Raw genomic sequence first — 18466 nt, forward strand, 5'->3', positions numbered from 1 at the left:
TGTCTGGCCTTGTAGAAAGTTAAAATATCTTTTAGGCCGGGAGTACTGAGGTGTTTACCAGCTTCAGAACAGTTGCAAAAATAGGAAAGCGTGGCTGGAGGAAGTATGAACAGAATCAACAGGGGATGAACGCATAGGCAACCAAAAACAACCAACATCTCGGTAGCCACGGGGCGGTCTGGGACCCCAGGAGGGGCCGTGGCTGCAACTCTGCCTCCGCTTCGCGCAGCTGGGTCAGAGAAGTACCGCACGCGTGAGCAGGTGGCAGCGCCGCCCGCGGGGAGCCAGGGAGGATGGGAGAGCAGAGGGCGGGGAGCGCGCGTCGGGGGGCGAGGAGCAAGCTGCGCGGCCGGCCTCAGGGAATGGGGAGGGCGGGCCCCAGCGAGCGGGCCTCCGCGCGGCATTTGGCACGCACGCGCAGACGGGCCGCGGGGCCCGGAGGCACAGAGGAGGGGGAGCCAGAGCGAGGGGGGGTGCGGAACGTATTTCCGCTCTGGCGGACAAATAATACCGGCCAAAGGAGAGGCCAGGCCGTCCGGCCCTTTAACCGTGTGGGGGGAGCTGGTGAAGAAAGGGGGGTCGGGAAAGGGGGAATCCTGCTCCTTTAATTCCCTCCCCTCTTCCTCCTCCCCGAGTTCTCGACGACGCCGCCGCGCGCGGGGCCTGGAACACACTGCACGAGCCGCCCCCGCCCCTCCCCCCTTACGCCCACGCGGAGCCGGCCCCGCGCGCGCGCCCCGTGCACCCCCGCGCCTGCGCGCTGCCCAGGCCCTGCCCGTGTGTGGGGGCGCAGTCGGCCCCGGGGGGGGGTGGGGGAAATAGGGGGGGAAAAAAACAGCGCGCGGAACCCAGCCAGGTGAGCGGCGCGTGCACTCAGGGTCGTGGGGCGGGGGGGGCGTGCCACGGAGTTCTGAACGTGGGGGGGGCGTGCACGGTGCGTGCAGGCAGGGGGGGAGGACGTGAAAGGCGCGTGCAAACGTGCAAGGGGGCGGCGGAGGAATGGGGCAGCGGGTAAAAGGGGCGGGGTGAGAAGAGGCTGCAACCCGGGTCACTCCAGAACCCCAGGCCTCTGCTCCCTCTTCTGCCGACCTTCCCCTGTGGGCGCGGGCTCGCCCCATCATCGCGGGCGGTAGGGCTGGGGGGTGTGGACGCCGCTGCCCCGCCCCCGGGAACCACGCCTCCCTTCTCCCGAAGGGACAGCGCCTCCCCGGGGGCTGGGGAAACTGAGGAAGAGGCTTGAAGACTGGGTGATCTGATGCTGGGGGGCCCTGCCAAGAATGGGAGCGCAAGGCCTGGGGCCTTGGCTTAGCAAAGCCAGAGACCTTTGTCTCTGACCCGTTTCCTTCCCAACCAGGGTTGCCCACCCCCCGCCACAATGGCCTCTGGGGTGGAAGTCCTGCGCTTCCAGCTGCCTGGCCACGAGGCCGCTACGCTGCGGAACATGAACCAGCTTCGCGCAGAGGAGCGGTTCTGCGACGTGACCATTGTGGCCGACAGCCTCAAGTTCCGCGGCCACAAGGTCATCCTGGCCGCCTGCTCGCCGTTCCTGCGGGACCAGTTCCTGCTGAATCCCAGCTCTGAGCTGCAGGTCTCACTGATGCACAGTGCACGCATAGTGGCTGACCTGCTCCTCTCTTGCTATACGGGCGCCCTGGAATTCGCCGTCAGGGATATCGTTAATTACCTGACGGCCGCGTCCTACCTGCAGATGGAGCACGTGGTGGAGAAATGCCGGAACGCCCTCAGCCAGTTTATCGAGCCCAAAATAGGCCTCAAAGAGGATGGGGTCAGCGATGCCAGCCTTGTGAGCAGTGTCAGTGCCACCAAATCCCTGCTCCCTCCTGCCAGGACCCCAAAGCCAGCCCCCAAACCCCCGCCCCCGCCTCCTCTCCCCCCTCCACTCCTGCGGCCTGTGAAGCTAGAGTTCCCACTGGATGAGGACCTGGAGCTGAAGGCCGAGGAAGAGGATGAGGACGAGGACGAGGACGTGTCTGACATCTGTATCGTCAAGGTGGAATCAGCCCTGGAGGTGGCACACCGGCTCAAGCCTCCCGGGGGCCTGGGAGGAGGTCTGGGCATTGGAGGCTCTGTGGGCAGCCACCTTGGGGAGCTGGCCCAGAGCAGCGTGCCTCCCAGCACTGTGGCCCCACCGCAGGGTGTGGTGAAAGCCTGCTACAGCCTGTCTGAGGACGCGGAAGGGGAGGGCCTGCTCTTGATCCCTGGAGGCCGGGCCAGTGTGGGGGCCACCTCAGGCCTTGTGGAGGCAGCAGCGGTGGCCATGGCTGCCCGGGGGGCGGGGGGCAGCCTGGGGGCAGGGGGCGGCCGGGGACCCCTGCCCGGAGGCTTTTCCAGCGGAAATCCCCTAAAGAACATCAAGTGCACCAAGTGCCCGGAAGTGTTCCAGGGTGTGGAGAAGCTGGTCTTCCACATGCGGGCCCAGCACTTCATCTTCATGTGCCCGCGCTGCGGCAAGCAGTTCAACCACAGCAGCAACCTCAACCGCCACATGAATGTGCACCGCGGCGTCAAGTCGCACTCGTGTGGCATCTGCGGCAAGTGCTTCACGCAGAAGTCCACGCTGCACGATCACCTCAACCTCCACTCGGGAGCGAGGCCCTATCGCTGCTCCTACTGCGACGTGCGCTTCGCTCACAAGCCGGCCATTAGGCGGCACCTCAAGGAGCAGCACGGCAAGACCACAGCAGAGAACGTGCTGGAGGCTAGTGTGGCCGAGATCAACGTCCTCATCCGCTAGCGAGGCGGGCGCCGGGGCCCTGGGCGAGGTGGGGAGGGGCTCCCTGGTCCAGGAGAATAGGGGGGTGGGGGGTCGGGGGGCAGGCAGGTACAGTGGGAGCCTGAGCAGACACACAACAAGGGGCCGAAGATTCCTTGGAGAGAAGACCCTGCCTCTTCAGAAGGAAAGGATGGAGAGAGGGAGAGTTCTTTGAGAAGGCCAAGGGAATAGGGGGTCCCAGAGAAAGTTTCTTCTCTTGGAGGTGCATGGATATGTGGAGGGAGGGAAAAGGGCTTATGGAATGAGGTGGTGGGGGGGGGGAGAGACTGGAAAATGTTTTATTCCTGGCTAAGGCTGCCCAGGAAGAGGTTCTGACATTTCTTGAAGGGCGGGGGGGGGGGGGGTGCGGGTGGAAGGTGGGGGGAATCTGGCAGGACGGCAGCTTACCTGGCTTCTTGCTTGGCATAGATCTTGGGAGAGGGAGTGGTAGGGGGAAAGGATGACTGAATTCTGGAGAAGGGAAGGGGAGACAGTTCTTGCATGCTGGGGAAATGGGATGGGTACAAGACTCACCAAAATTCTAGGGAGAACAAAATAAGATGGCAGGTAAGAGAATATGGGGGTGAGCAGCCTGGGTAGATACTGGGAAGTGGGGTACAACAGCAAGAACTACAAATAGTGGTGGGGGTGGGGGGTAGGGCACTTAGATGAGAGTACACAGAAGGGCTGTTGTGGGGGGAGGGAGAGTAGTAGAGACTTATACAGTATTTTTTAAGAAAACAAAACGTATTTTTTAGGATTTTTTCTGGAGTTTGGGGTTTTAGTTTTTTGGCTTTTGTTTTCCACAAAATAAAAAAAAAACAAACTTTTTTTTCTTTATACTCTGTCTGGCAACTGCGTGTAAATGACTATCCCACCTTAGACCATCCCACCCTCTGATGTCATTTGCTAAGTAGCTCCAGGGTCACCAACTCATGCAGGTCTAATGCCTAAAGGAGCCTTGACAGGGGGAAGGGAAATGTGAAGGTGGGTCTCTAGCCGAGACCGCTCCGGCCGTTCTGCATCCCTCAATTTTCTGTCAGCTCACAGCACAAGTGTTCAGTGATTTTTTTGGCAGAGGTGTTAACAGATAACCTGCTCCAGTTGAGGAGTTGGGTATGATGGCTAGGGATGAGCTATAGTTGTGATCACTGTGCCCATCAAAATTGTAAGCAGAAGCCTGTGTTTGGGCATTTGGTCTGGGGAAAGGGCTCATGCCCTGGAGAAAGCTAAAAACCGCTGTTTGGATTCTGGTATGGAGAAGACTACAATTCCCAGAAAGCTCTGAAACGGTTCTTAACCAGAGAACTACAGTTCCCAGAAGGCCTTGAATTGGCCTCAGGTGCCCTATATCCTAACCATTTGCCTGTGTAGAATATTGCAAGTACAGCTATTTTCCAAACTTTGACCAGATGTAAGACCTAAAGAGATGGTACCCTGAATGCTGCTATCAAAGTTCTGTGTCTCGGTGTAATACCATTCGTACTTCCACTACTGGCTGGGCTATGACCCACGGAGTGCCTAGTATGCTTGTAAAGTGTTTGGCAAAAAAAAAAAAAACGTTACTTACTAGAGTGTCTGCAGATAGTAATGACTCGGGCCTCTGGGGGCTTACCTGGATCCCTAGTGCACGTGGTGGCTTAACATGTCTGGCATAAACGGGAGACACATTCAGCCCCAGGTTTTCAAAAGGGGTCGCTGCTCCAGGGTACACTGAAGCCGCTTGCTAGGACCAGCTAAGACTAAAGGTGTCCTCCGCGCGTCCCCATCGCCCCCTTCTTGCTCGTTAGAGAAGCGAGGCCAAGAGGCCCAGGCTTCAATCCACAGTGACCCAGAAAACTAGAAAGAAACCAGAAGCGGGAGAAGCACACGCGGGTAGGATTGGATATACAGACTAACGAGAGCCGGAAGGCTCAGACGCTCCGCTAATTACCTAAAGCCAGGTGGGAGATGGAGAAGCCACACCTGGACCCAGGCGTGCTTCGCCTTCGGTTCCCAGCAGAGTGAGGCCAGGAATGGCAGCAATTCTCCCCTGCCGCTCCCAGTTTAGGACAGGAACTGCCATCTCCGAGGCCGCTCTCGGGGGGAAAATGGCCAGAAAGCGCGTGGTGGCTCCTTTAAGGCTCCTCTCAGCCCTCCCTCCCAACCCACGTGACCCGGGGCGGCCGCGCGCCGGCTCGGCCCCCCGCGCAAGCGGCGATGGCGGCGGCGGCGGGAGCTGCAGCGGCGGCGGCCGCCGAGGTGCGGAAGGGGAGGGGGAGAGGCGGGTGCATGCCCGCGCGCGCGCCCGGGGGAAGCGCGCGCCCGTGCAATGCTCCGGGGGTGCAACGGGGCCGGGGGGCCCGAGCGAGACTTGCAGCAATCCGGAGGGCCAGCACCGGGGGCGGATGAGGGGACTAGGGGGTGGGAGGTGGGGGGAGTGGGCACGGAGGCGCGCGTGCAGCCGCCGGCTGCCCCCGAGTGGGCGGCGGGCGCCGGGGCCCCAGGAGCACGCGCGAGGGGCACGAGGGGCCGTCCACCGGGCTGGGGGGCAGCGGGCGCTGGAGGGGTTGGTGCCCGGGGTCCCCGCGGCCTGGGGGACAAAGGGGGAGCGGCGCGTGCAGCCGGGAGGAGGGGGCGGGGCCGGGGCGCAGAGGCCCCGCCCCCTCCCCCTCCTCTCTTCTCGGCCCCTGAGATGCGGGGTCTGCCTAGAGGGAGGGGGCTGATGCGGGCCCGGGGGAGGGGTCGTGCGGCCCCTCCGGGCAGCCGAGGCCGCGGAAGGGGGGGGGCCCATAGAGGAAGAGGTAGGCCCCGGAGCCTGCTCTCTCTACCCAGGGCCCAGGCGTCCTGGGCCCCCCAACTTCCTACCGGACTGACCAGCCCTCCTATCCCTTGTGTCCCCTCCCAGGGGGAGGCCCCCGCTGAGATGGGGGCGCTGGTGCTGGAGAAGGAGCCCAGAGGAGCCACCGAGAGAGGTGAGTGCAGTAGAAACGGGCCCTGTTGGACCTTCACCTCCCCCACAACACATGATCTCCTGAGCCCTTAGCCCTGGACTTTTTCTCTTCCATTACAGTTCATGGCTCTTTGGGGGACACCCCTCGTAGTGAGGAGACCCTGCCCAAGGCCAGCCCCGACTCCCTGGAGACTGCTGGCCCCTCATCCCCAGCCTCTGTCACGGTCACTGTCGGCGATGAGGGGGCTGACACCCCTGTAGGGGCCACACCACTCATTGGGGATGAACCCGAGAATCTCGAGGGAGATGGGGACCTCCATGGGGGTCGTATCCTGCTGGGTGAGAGGCCGGGGGAGTCTGGGGAGGGGTGAGGTGGGGTAACTTCTGACTCTGCCTTCCTTCTTATCTTGTCTCCTGCCTGCCTGCCTGTGTTTTCCAGGCCATGCCACAAAGTCGTTCCCGTCTTCCCCCAGCAAAGGGGGTGCCTGTCCCAGCCGAGCCAAGATGTCAATGACAGGGGCCGGAAAATCACCCCCATCAGTTCAGAGTTTGGCTATGAGGCTGCTGAGTATGCCGGGCGCCCAGGGGGCGCCAGCAGCAGGGCCTGAACCCCCTCCGGCCACAGCCAGCCCAGAGGGGCAGCCCAAGGTTCATCGAGCCAGGAAAACCATGTCCAAACCAGGAAATGGACAGGTGAGGCTTAGGGGGATGGCTGTGGGAGTGGGAGAGACAGGGTAATTAACCATAAACCCCCGTGGGCTTCTTTTTTACAATTTAGCTTTAGGCCTTTTCTTATCCGATAGGTGACTGCTTCACATATTTACCAAGGGGCTACTATATTGCAGATTCTTTACTGGGGCTTAATCTAGGAACATACCAGATGCCTATCTTCCTGAGGTTTGTGCTCTTAGGGAGAGGAGAGTAGAAGATACAAATGTTGAAAAGTTAATTATGTCGTCATGTCTTAATTACTCTTATGATAACAACTATAGAGACTTCAAACCACCTTTCCTTTCTACCTCAAAGCAAGCCCCAAGGGAACTTCTCCCTCCCTTCTTTGAAACTCTTCCTGCTGTTTTAAAGGTTTTACTGTGAATCTCTACAGAGAAGGAGACAAGGGAAGTAACAAGAGCCCCAGAATCTCAGAATCTTTATGACAGTGTTTTTAGGGCTCTTGATATCATGTTGTTCTGAGTTTGCTTTGGGTAGCTTTGATCAAGGCCTTAATTTGTGTTTTTCCATGTGGGAAGGAGGGGGCAAGGGGCCTGCTTTTGCGTGTATGAATGGTTGAGTGTTAGAAGGGGAATATGGCTTGACGTGGTTCTTATTGCCGGAGAACTTTGGATGGCAATTCTGAGGGTGTGGCTCACCACCCCACCCCCAACCTGGGGCTCTCAGCTCATCCAGACAGAACCATAGATGCTCCCTGACCCTAAGTGTGCTCCCTCTCGGCCCCCAGCCCCCAGTCCCTGAGAAGCGGCCCCCTGAAGTGCAGCATTTCCGCATGAGTGATGACGTGCACTCGCTGGGGAAGGTGACCTCAGGTCAGTCCCATCCCCCACCTACCTGTGGCTTGCTATGGCCTGTGCTAAGGGCTTAGAGTACCAGCCTCACTCCTTTCTGTCTCTGTCTCCTTCCAGATGTGGCCAAAAGGAGGAAGCTGAACTCAGGAGGTGGCTTGGTGAGCCAGGAGGGGCTAGGAACAGGGCCTCTCCCCCTGAGAGCTTGCTCTGAGGCAGCCCCAGAGCTGGGGTTCCATCTTACCCTCACAGGAAATGGGTTGGTGAGTTGGTGATGCCAGCAGCATCAATTTTTCTTCAACTTTTTCTAGTCAGAGGAGTTGGCTTCTACACGGACTTCAGGAGAAGTGACCCTGGAGAAGGGGGACCCTGGGTCCCTGGAGGAGTGGGAAACGGTGGTGGGGGATGACTTCAGCCTCTACTATGATTCCTATTCTGTGGATGAGCGGGTGGACTCTGACAGCAAGGTGAGAGGGAGCCGGCCACTCTCCCAGCCGTGCTCCCCCCGCATCCAGGGCTCATTCTCCAGTCTTTGCTGCCCCACTTTTTCCTCTCTTTCCTTTTCTGAACACCCACTAGTTCACTGCCCCATACTATCTATAACTTATTTCCAGTGTGTGCTCCACCCCATACCATCCCCTTGTCCCTCTCCACAGTGATAATCACCACCCTGGACTTGGGGTTTAACATCTCGTTTTATGGTTTATTTGTTGTTTGCTTGTTTATTCCTTTGCTTCTTGTTTGGTTTGTTTCACGTGTATGTTTGGTTTGTTTCACATGTGTGTTTGCCCGTGCAACATAATGCTTAGTCTTGCCTCTTTTACTTTTTGTTTGTTTTATCATGGAATCTTTCAGATACACATACAAAATAGAATAGTGAGCCCCCAGGTGGCCATCACCCAGCTCAAAGGATTATCAATACACAGCAGATCTTGACTCATCTCTTCCTCCCTTAATACCTATACCTACTGGATTGGTTCGAAGCAAATGCCAGGCACCATTTCATTTTATCTAGAAACATTTCCATAAGTCTCTCTAAACATAAGACCTCTGTCTGTTTTCAAAAGATTTACAGATTTTTTTTTTTTTGGCCGAACATGTGGCTTACAGGGATCTTAGTTTCCCAACCAGGGATAGAACGCATGCTTCCTACAGGGGAAGCATGGAGACCTAACCACTGGACCTCCAGGGAGGTCCCTACAAATGATTCTTTAATCCCATCGCCTTGCTACCAGTCAGTCTTCGCATTTTCTCAGTTGTTTCATAAATGGGTTTTCATTTGTCAAGTTTCAAATGAGGTCCACACATTGATCTGACTATTTATCTTAGGTCTCTCTTGGTATATAGGTTCCCTGCCTTCTAAAAAATAAGCTTTTTTTTGCCATTCATTTGTTAAAGGAACCAAGTCAATTGTCCTGCATCACACTTAGGAGTTGGCTGATTGGGTGGGAACTGACATGTAATTCTCTGTCCAATGTTTCTTCTTGTAAACTCATGGATCTAGAAGTGTGATCAGCCTCAGAGGCCTGTTATTTTTCTTTTTAGTTTGGTAAGACTTGATAGATGCTTCCTGTTGTATCATCAGGTGTTGGACATTTGGTCTTTTATTAGTGAAGTTAAGATCAGTGGATTGAGACGATATCACCCTGATTTCATTATAGCATTTCTGATTAGCTGTTCATGTAGTGTTTTCAGTTTCGCCTGTTTATGAACTTCATAGAGTCTCATACTATACATTTGTTATCTGGAACTTCTTTTTTTTTCCTGCTTACTATGCTGTTGCCAAGATCATCACATTTTTGCATGTCACCATAGCACCTTATTTTTCATTGCTGTATAACATGCCACACCCCCTCTTTGTACCCAGCCTTTCCTTCCCCTCCTGTCCACAGTCATCTTCACCAGGGAACTGTCCTTGGGGAATTATGGTTTTCTTGATCATACCTCCTTCTCTGAGTCCCAGGGGTTGGATGTGTCCTACCCTGCCTCTCTCCCAAGTTCTCCCCAAGAGCGAGCTGTGGCCTGGGGGGGGCCACAGCTTTACCTCTCTTCCAGTCTGAGGTCGAAGCTCTGGCTGAACAACTGAGTGAGGAAGAGGAAGAAGAGGAGGAGGAAGAGGAGGAAGAAGAAGAGGAGGAGGAGGAGGAAGAAGAAGAAGAGGAAGATGAAGAGTCCGGCAATCAGTCTGACAGGGTAGGATTGGAGGCCGGCGGCCCCGGAGGAGTGGAGACTGCAGGACCGGAGGTCTGAGTCCTCCAAGGAGGCGGGTTACGGGCTGGGGGCCACCCGACTCCCTAATGCTCCTCCTTCTCCCCAGAGTGGTTCCAGCGGCCGCCGCAAAGCCAAGAAGAAATGGCGGAAGGACAGCCCATGGGTGAAGCCATCACGGAAACGGCGGAAACGAGAGCCTCCGAGGGCCAAGGAGCCACGAGGTAAGGAGGCCCCTCTGCTTTGGGGTCCCCTCCTCCAGCCCCCTCCTGGCCCCCAGAGAGTGCGCATGCACACCCCCGCTCCGCATGCACCCCCGCGCCCAGGCACCTGTGAGCTCGCACTCTCACTCTCTCTGTCTCTGTGTCAGGAGTGAATGGTGTGGGCTCCTCAGGCCCCAGTGAGTACATGGAGGTCCCTCTGGGGTCCCTGGAGCTGCCCAGCGAGGGGACCCTCTCTCCCAACCACGCTGGTAATTGCCAATTGCCGATTGCCGGGATAGGGAGCCGCTAGGGGTGCCCTCAGGGCTGGAGGGAATGGGGAGGAGGGGGACCCCGCTGGAGCTGGGGTGTCCATGACCAGACTTTGGGGGTTCTGGAGCATGGAGGGAAAGTCAGGGTGGGGGTGAGAGGCCCCATGAGGGGTCCTGGCAGGTGAGAGGCTGGGCCTTCCTCAGCTCCCTGTTCCCTCTGTCCAAGGGGTGTCCAATGATACATCTTCGCTGGAGACAGAGCGCGGGTTTGAGGAGCTGCCCCTCTGCAGCTGCCGCATGGAGGCCCCCAAGATAGACCGCATCAGCGAGAGAGCGGGGCACAAGTGCATGGCCACGGAGAGTGTGGATGGAGAGGTGGGCCCAGGGGGTAGCAAACGAGATGCCAGGGCAAGCAGCCCGAGAGCCCAGCCTCACCTCTTGTCACCCGGCCTCGCTGCCCACAGCTGTCCGGCTGCAATGCTGCCATCCTCAAGCGGGAGACCATGAGACCGTCCAGCCGTGTGGCCCTGATGGTGCTCTGTGAGACCCACCGCGCGCGCATGGTCAAACATCACTGCTGCCCTGGCTGTGGCTACTTCTGCACGGCGGTGAGTAACCAGCAGGGCAGCCAGGAGGCATGCCCCCACAGGGGCAGGGGCTCCCGGAATCTGACCACGTTGTTTCCCCGCCCCTAGGGCACCTTCCTGGAGTGTCACCCCGACTTCCGTGTGGCCCACCGCTTCCACAAGGCCTGTGTGTCCCAGCTGAACGGAATGGTCTTCTGTCCTCACTGTGGGGAGGATGCATCTGAGGCCCAGGAGGTGACCATCCCCCGGGGGGATGGGGTGACCCCACCGGCTGGCACTGCAGCCCCCGCCCCCCCACCCCTGGCCCAGGATGCCCCCGGGAGAGCGGACACTTCCCAGCCCAGGTACTGGCTTCGCCCTTGCCTTCTGTCTCTTCCCTGCACAGTCCCCATCTGCCCTAGACATCTGCACCTTCTCCCACAGTGCCCGGATGCGTGGGCAGGGGGAGCCTCGGCGTCCGCCCTGCGACCCTCTGGCCGACACCATCGACAGCTCGGGGCCCTCCCTAACCCTGCCCAACGGGGGCTGCCTCTCAGCTGTAGGGCTGCCACCAGGGCCAGGCCGGGAGGCCCTGGAGAAGGCCCTGGTCATCCAGGAGTCGGAGAGGTGAGTAGGGGATGCACACGCAGGCACAGCCGCTAGACTGGGGCTGGGAGTGTGGATCTGTAGCTCTCGGGGTTGATACTTGAATCTGAGGGGCCCTCACCCCGGCAGGCGGAAGAAGCTCCGGTTCCACCCCCGGCAGTTGTACCTGTCCGTAAAGCAAGGGGAGCTGCAGAAGGTGATCCTGATGCTGTGTGAGTGTCCCCCTTGTTCATTCAGCAGACCCTACCTGAGCTCCACTTATGTGCCCACCCCTGGGCTCAGGGCCAGGAGGGCAGCCACGTGGGACACGGTCTTTGCCCCAAAGGACTTAGGCTGGTAGGGGACGCAGATACACAGGTCGCCTGTGGTGATGGGGACTGTGGTGGCAAGGAGCGCAGAGGCCCTGGGCCCTGTTCTGAGAGCTTACGCACCTTCACTCACTTGTATCTTCCCAGCAGAGACTCAGAGTGGTGAACTGGCTTGCCCAGTGCACAGGGTACTGAGGGGCTGGGGCCATTTGAACTTGGGCAGAGCTGGTGCTCTTAACGTCTTGCTGTCACGAGACTGTGCCACAGTGGTCGTGAGCACAGGGGAGGCCCAGGGGGCGCCCCTGACCCGACTTGGGGTCCTGAGAAGCCTTCCTGGAGGAGATGCCACCCACCCCCTAGCTTGCTCACCGCGTGTCCCTCCCTCTCCCGGTGTGGTGGGCTCTCCCCACAGTGGACAACCTGGACCCCAACTTCCAGAGTGACCAGCAGAGCAAGCGCACACCCCTGCACGCGGCTGCCCAGAAGGGCTCTGTGGAGATCTGCCATGTGTTGCTGCAGGTCAGCGTGGGCCCCGCCTGGGACCACTAGCACCCCACCCCACCCCCACCCAGCCCCTTCCTGGTGCCAACAGCCCCTCCGTGCAGGCTGGAGCCAACATCAATGCCGTGGACAAGCAGCAGCGGACGCCACTGATGGAGGCCGTGGTGAACAACCACCTGGACGTGGCTCGCTACATGGTGCAGCGCGGGGGCTGTGTCTACAGCAAGGTGCGTGGCCGGACGGGCCGGGGCTGGGCTCAGGGGCTGGGCCTGAGGTGCCAGCCTGAGGGCTCATCTACCCGCATCTCCCCCAGGAGGAAGACGGCTCCACCTGCCTCCACCACGCAGCCAAAATTGGGAACCTGGAGATGGTCAGCCTGCTGCTGAGCACGGGACAGGTGGACGTCAATGCCCAGGTCAGCAGCCTGGTTCCCTTTCTCCCTCGTCTGACCTCTGATCCTTTCCTTGCCTGTCACACTGTTCCAGTCTGTTCCTGTCTCTTTTCCCTGCTTCACTTGTATTTCTCTTTATTCTTTTCTGTTTCTTTCTGTTTTTCTGTACCAGTTTTCAAAATGAGTTGCTGCTTTAATCTCTGGAACTGGCCAGTATTAACTCAGTTTTTCACCTGTTGGAGGTGTTTTAGTCTGTGTTCTCCTTGATCTTTGAGCCGTTCTATCCTTTGTCCAGAAGAAGCCCCTTGCCAGAGGCTCCTGTGGCTTTGAACTGATCTAGTAGTCTTTGAGAGCATCCTTGTCAGCAGCTATCCTGCGCCAGACTCAGACTCTACCACTTTCTAGGAAACTCTGGTTCCTTTAAGTGGGAAATATTTTTTTGGAGACTACAACAATCTGTGTACCTAGGGGTGGTTATTGCTATTGGGATCCCTGCTTCTCTTGTGAGCGGGTAGATCTAGGAAATATATTTTAGAAAGAGAAAAATTACTTTGCAGTCTTGAGCCACAGACACTATTAGTCCCAGTTTATAAATGAAGAAATTGAGACCCAGAGACCTTAAATTACCTGCCCCTGGACCCCACTGCCTGTGAGTGGTGGAGCCGGAACTCTGTGTGAGCAGGGCGGGAGCTGAGTCTCCACCCTCCCCCTTCCCTCCCCGCCCCCAGGACAGCGGCGGGTGGACCCCCATCATCTGGGCTGCAGAGCACAAGCACATAGAAGTGATCCGCATGCTTCTGACACGGGGCGCGGATGTCACTCTCACCGACAACGTGAGTGAGGGTTTGGTGGGGATGCCGGAGGTGGGCTCAGTCCTACCCTGTGCCTAGGTGCCGGCTGGGTTCAAGCCTCGCCCCCTTCCACCTCCACAGGAGGAGAACATCTGCCTGCACTGGGCGTCCTTCACCGGCAGCGCCGCCATCGCCGAGGTCCTCCTGAACGCCCGCTGCGACCTCCACGCTGTCAACTACCATGGGGACACGCCCCTGCACATTGCGGCCCGGGAGAGCTACCACGACTGCGTGCTGTGAGCCCCTCACCCCCGCACACATACCCCTGCACACCCCTCTGCCACCTCTCACGGCCAGGCACCCCACGGGCTCCCTGTCCCCTCCCAGGTTGTTCTTGTCACGCGGGGCGAACCCTGAGCTGCGGAACAAGGAGGGGGACACGGCGTGGGACCTGACACCCGAGCGTTCCGACGTGTGGTTTGCCCTCCAGCTCAACCGCAAGCTCCGGCTCGGGGTGGGGAATCGGGCCATCCGCACAGAGAAGATCATCTGCCGGTGAGCCTGGGCTCTCTCCGCACCCAGAGCCCCCTCCCCAGGCCCCTTGGAGCCTCGAAGTCCCCAGAACCACCTCTGTTCCTCCCTGCAACACATATAGCTAGAGTTGCCAGATACAGCAAATAAAAATAGACATCTGGCTAAATTAGAATTTCAGGTGAACAACACATACTTAAAATGTTTAAGAGTGTTCTAAGCAGTATAGTTGGGACATGAAAGTGAAAGTGTTAGTCGCTCAGGCTTGTCCGACTCGGTGACCTCGTGGACTGTAGCCTGCCAGGTTCCTCTGCCCATGGGATTCTCCAGGCAGGAATACTGGACTGGGTTGCCATGCCCTCCTCCAGGGGATCTTGCCAATCCAGGGTTTGAACCCAGGTCTCCCACATTGCAGGTGATTCTTTACTGTCTGAGTCACCAGGGAAGCCATGTACTAAAAAAGTTATTTCCTGATTATCTGATCTGAAATTCAGATTTTTAACTAAGTGTCCTGCCTCTGATTTTGGAACCTTACTCCCCACACCCGATGAACCCCCAGAACACCCTCTCCCCTCTCCCAGCCCTCTCCTGGCTCCTAGGGAAGCCCTCACCCCTTGCCCTAGCCATCCAGTTCCATCTCCCCTCCTGCCAGGGATGTGGCTCGGGGCTATGAGAATGTCCCCATCCCCTGTGTCAACGGTGTGGACGGGGAGCCCTGCCCCGAGGATTACAAGTACATCTCGGAGAACTGCGAGACGTCCACCATGAACATTGACCGCAACATCACCCACCTGCAGGTGAGTGGGGCCCTGGGACCTCCTCCCAAAGGGGCACCCAGAGCCACCAAGTGGAGCTGGGCATGTTGTGGGCCAACAAGGGCTCTGGCCAAGGTGGTGGGGCTGAAAGGGACCTCTAGTGTGGGCTTGCATCCACCTGGGGAGGGGAGCCTTTTTCTAGGACCTATGAAGCTGTGTCCTATCACATGGGCTCATGGTGGCCCTAGTGATACCCCCATCAACAGCATCTTGATTCCCCCTCCTCCTGGGACCCTCACCACCACTACCTTACAATGTGGACCCTAGAGAAAGGACAGCAGTTGGGGGGCTTGTGGGGGGAAGCTGAGGGGCCTGGGCCGATTCTGGGGGGTGAGCTGACCCTGCCTCCTACCCCAGCACTGCACGTGTGTGGATGACTGTTCCAGCTCCAACTGCCTGTGTGGCCAGCTCAGCATCCGCTGTTGGTATGACAAGGTATGTGCCCTGGCAACCCACCCCTCCACTCCTCCAAAGGAGCTGGCCTCTGACACCAGCTCTCTGGGGCCTTGTCCTTGCCTTCTATCCTGCGGGGGATGTAGCAGAGAGGGCAGGGCGAGACTCGAGACTCCTAGGATGTTGCCATGACAGAGACTTGGCCCAGGTATATGCAAATAAAGGGCGATGGCTGTGGGTTTCCTGTTGGATGAACTCAGAGTATACGTGGCCTCCCTGAGTCTGGGGTGGGGTCAGCAGTGGATTTCTCGGTGAAGTCTTGGGAGTCCTGGGCAGCTGAGGGAGGCACCACACAAAAACCATTGTCCTCCCCTCCCTTGACCCCAGGATGGGCGGCTACTCCAGGAATTTAATAAGATCGAGCCCCCACTGATTTTTGAGTGTAACCAGGCATGCTCCTGCTGGAGAAACTGTAAGAACCGAGTTGTGCAGAGCGGCATCAAGTGAGTCCCCGCCCCTTGGCCCTCCTCACCCCCCCCACTCCTCTCCCTTGGGAAGCTTCCACGTCACCTCCCTCAATACCGTCCTACCGTCCTCTCTCCCACCCCCAGGGTGCGACTGCAACTCTACCGAACAGCCAAGATGGGCTGGGGCGTCCGTGCCCTGCAGACCATTCCCCAGGGTACCTTCATTTGCGAGTGAGTAGCTGAGCGGGAGGGGTACTTTGGCTTCTGGGGGCACAGGGCTGGGTGCGGGGCCACGGCTGACTCCCAGGCATCCCTCTCTGCCCTTCTCCCTAGTGCGTCCACCTGGCCAGCCTCCTCTGACCCCCATCCCTGAGCCTCCACTCTGCCCAGGCCACAGGGCCTGCGTCTTTCCCTCCCCATCGGTATCTTTCTGAGCCTCACACTCCCTCTCCCCTACCCTTCTCAACTGGGGAAAGCCCCAGTTTTAACAGACCAGGGTTTGAGCCCCATTCTGCCATTGGATGTCCTCGGCCAAGTTCACAACCTCTTTGAGCCTCCTTCTTCTTGTCTGCAAAATGGAGGTGATAACAACTACCCTTCCATCCACCTCCTCAGGAGCCTCAGGCCTGTCCATCCGTCGGTTCTTTCTCTTCCTAGCATCTGTAACTTCTCCATGTCTCCTAGCTTTTACCCCATGGCCTTCAAACTTAATTTTCTTTGGCTTTAAAAAAAAAAAGTAATTCATCCCTATTTGGCTATTTAAGAAACCATTCATTTTTCCTCCATCATGTCATCTCTCAGTTTGACTCAGACAAGCGGCCTCTTCCTGCTGGGTCTCAGTTTCCCCCCCATCCACTCCCTGCTCATCCCTGCCCAGGTCTGCCTTTACCCTCTCCCTCTGCTGATGCTTCCTCTCAACGGTCCCCACACCCCGACCCCTGTGTCTCAGTCTGCATTCTCCTGGCATCCGCCACCCCTTTAGCTCTGGCTCCCATGACACCATCCTTACCTGCAACCCATCCTTTCTTCCTCTTCACCAGCTCCTCTCCCTCTGCTTTCCAAACGTGGGTGCTTCCTCCCCAGTTCTTCACAGCTTCTGGGGCTCCATCCCTTCCTGCAGTCTTCACTTCTCTCCTGTCCTCAGCCCGACCTTGCTGGGTGATTCCTCGTCCTCCCCACGTCCACGCCTGAACAGATTCCCCACCCAGGCCCTCTGCCAAGATACTCATCCCTTCACCCCAGAGGCTTGGTACCTCCATGCTCTCCCAAATCATCCTCTGGTGCAGCTTCAACCTTCCCTTTAGCTACCCCACCACTGCTACTCCAGTGGCCCCACACTTCTGACCCCTGCCCCACACTATCGGTCCTGCCTGTTGATCTAGCTGTCCGGGGGGACCCCAACTGGCCAGAGTTTGTTTTCTGTGTACCCTCACATGCCTGTGTCCCCAGACTCCTCTTCCTGATCCCCCTTCTGGATGGGGACCTCCCACCCCCTCCCTCCCACATTATGTCTGCTATCCTTGGGTCACCCACCCCAGCCATGTGGATCTGTGAGATTCACGGACAGTGACTGGGGCAGCTGACAAACAGTGAAAGAGGAATCCCGGGCTGTGGGGAGAGAGAGGGCCTGGAGCCTACTTCCAGTAATTCCCTGCTTACCTCCAGAACCACCGCTTCCTGCCCAACAGGTATGTCGGAGAACTGATCTCTGATGCCGAGGCTGATGTGAGAGAGGACGATTCTTATCTCTTCGACTTAGACAACAAGGTGGGCAGGAGACCCCCTTGCCGTCCTCCTCTCAAGCAGCAGATGGAAACCTGGGGAGGAGGGACTGGGTGATCGGTGGGGCAAGGAGGTTGGCCAGCCAGCAGGGTGGTGGTAGATGTGATGAGTGGTGCTCCCCCCTCAGGATGGAGAGGTGTACTGCATCGATGCCCGTTACTACGGCAACATCAGCCGCTTCATCAACCACTTGTGTGACCCCAACATCATCCCCGTCCGGGTCTTCATGCTGCACCAAGACCTGAGATTTCCACGCATCGCCTTCTTCAGTTCCCGAGATATCCGGGCCGGGGAGGAGCTGGGGTGAGGCCTCCTGAGGCTCAGCCAGGGGTGTGGGAGATGCAACAAGCCCCAGACCAAAAGCAGAAGGCTGGCAAGTGCCTGGTTTCCAGGCAAGGATTAGAGCAGAGCCTCTCTGAAGTCACTGTAGACAGAGTCCTGATTTTGAGTCAGTAGGTTTGGGGTGGGTCGTGAGAGCCTTCACTTCTAACAAGGTCCCAGGCAATGCTGGTGCTGCCGGGGCATTTGAACCTAGGAGGACTTAGAGCCTCTCTGAAGATGGGAGTGGGTGCTCTGGAGTTGGTCTGGGCCCCACAGATCTCTCGTGCTCCTCTGACAGGTTTGACTATGGTGACCGCTTCTGGGACATCAAAAGCAAGTACTTCACCTGCCAGTGTGGCTCTGAGAAGTGCAAGCACTCGGCTGAAGCCATTGCCCTGGAGCAGAGCCGCCTGGCCCGCCTGGACCCACACCCCGAGCTGCTGCCTGAGCTCAGCTCCCTGCCCCCTGTCAACCCGTGAGATCGGACCACAGCCTCCATCCAGTTGGACAGCCACCAGCTCAGCAGCCACTTCTGCCGCTTGCCCACAGCCCACGCCTGGGGGTTTTTACCGTTTCCTCTTTCCCTTATCCCTTCACACATTCCTCAGCCAGCTCCCAGCCAGGCCCTGGAGGTCTGACAGCCCCTGTCTCCCAGAGCTGGTTCTTTCCTGGGAGGGTGACTTCAGGGCTGGCCACCCCTCCCCCATGCTCCCCACCCCACCCCCATTCCCCACCCTCAGCTGAAGTTTGATGAAATTGAGCCTCTGTGCTAATTGATTTCCTTTGTTCTCAATAAATGTTGAGTTTATAATAAACTGGATGACTGTTGGCGGAAAAGCATACACAGCCCGAGGGAATGTGGGTCCAAGGGGCAGAAAGGGGTTGGGAAGGAGGCTGGGCACGTGTGGCCGGTGTGGATAGCCCTCCAGGGGAAAGGGAAGGTTGGGGGGGGATTACTGTGGGGCAGTCTAGTCTAGGGTAGGTCTCATCTTCACACTTAAATCTTCCTGTAGGAGAGCGTGGGCGTGGCTGTATTACAGTTGGAAGTAGTTTACAGAATTCTAAAGGATTTTCTTAGAGTGTGTGAGT

At 58.0% G+C, this 18466-nt stretch overlaps 2 protein-coding genes across 5 annotated transcripts; both read left to right on the top strand.

The window, feature by feature from the left end:
- Window positions 1-474: 474 nt before the first annotated feature.
- On the top strand, window positions 475-3041 carry ZBTB12 (zinc finger and BTB domain containing 12). The gene is made up of 2 exons (XM_043450483.1): window positions 475-856; window positions 1355-3041. The coding sequence occupies exon 2, from the start codon at window positions 1376-1378 to the stop codon at window positions 2753-2755; it is 1380 nt and encodes a 459-aa protein (XP_043306418.1). The 5' UTR covers window positions 475-856; window positions 1355-1375; the 3' UTR covers window positions 2756-3041.
- Window positions 3042-4951: 1910 nt separating this feature from the next.
- On the top strand, window positions 4952-18192 carry EHMT2 (euchromatic histone lysine methyltransferase 2). Of its 4 annotated transcripts, XM_043450266.1 has the most exons (28): window positions 4952-5014; window positions 5661-5727; window positions 5826-6044; window positions 6145-6398; window positions 7165-7249; window positions 7346-7386; window positions 7537-7692; window positions 9281-9418; window positions 9543-9657; window positions 9804-9905; window positions 10132-10280; window positions 10370-10513; window positions 10601-10836; window positions 10916-11098; window positions 11207-11289; window positions 11798-11904; window positions 11991-12113; window positions 12200-12301; window positions 13006-13110; window positions 13210-13364; window positions 13456-13623; window positions 14252-14396; window positions 14772-14849; window positions 15195-15310; window positions 15419-15505; window positions 16963-17041; window positions 17184-17359; window positions 17676-18192. In XM_043450266.1, the coding sequence occupies exons 1-28, from the start codon at window positions 4973-4975 to the stop codon at window positions 17854-17856; spliced, it is 3636 nt and encodes a 1211-aa protein (XP_043306201.1). In that variant the 5' UTR covers window positions 4952-4972; the 3' UTR covers window positions 17857-18192. The 4 variants fall into 4 exon arrangements, with proteins under 4 accessions (XP_043306201.1, XP_043306199.1, XP_043306202.1 ...); XM_043450264.1 differs by having other exon boundaries at window positions 4952-5727; XM_043450267.1 differs by lacking the exon at window positions 9804-9905.
- The last annotated feature ends 274 nt before the right edge of the window (window positions 18193-18466 follow it).

The sequence above is a fragment of the Cervus canadensis genome, chromosome 28 (genome assembly GCF_019320065.1).
Source record: "Cervus canadensis isolate Bull #8, Minnesota chromosome 28, ASM1932006v1, whole genome shotgun sequence".
Classification (NCBI taxonomy): domain Eukaryota; kingdom Metazoa; phylum Chordata; class Mammalia; order Artiodactyla; family Cervidae; genus Cervus; species Cervus canadensis.

What these genes read in the sequence shown, in the direction of transcription:
- ZBTB12 (XM_043450483.1), top strand. Translation starts at nt 1,376, where the DNA reads ATGGCCTCTGGGGTGGAAGTCCTGCGCTTCCAGCTGCCTGGCCACGAG.
- EHMT2 (XM_043450264.1), top strand. Translation starts at nt 5,085, where the DNA reads ATGCTCCGGGGGTGCAACGGGGCCGGGGGGCCCGAGCGAGACTTGCAG. An exon ending in GGGGCTGTGTCTACAGCAAG is followed by an intron (nt 12,114 to 12,199) that starts GTGCGTGGCCGG and finishes CATCTCCCCCAG; the next exon opens with GAGGAAGACGGCTCCACCTG. An exon ending in TCCGCTGTTGGTATGACAAG is followed by an intron (nt 14,850 to 15,194) that starts GTATGTGCCCTG and finishes CCTTGACCCCAG; the next exon opens with GATGGGCGGCTACTCCAGGA.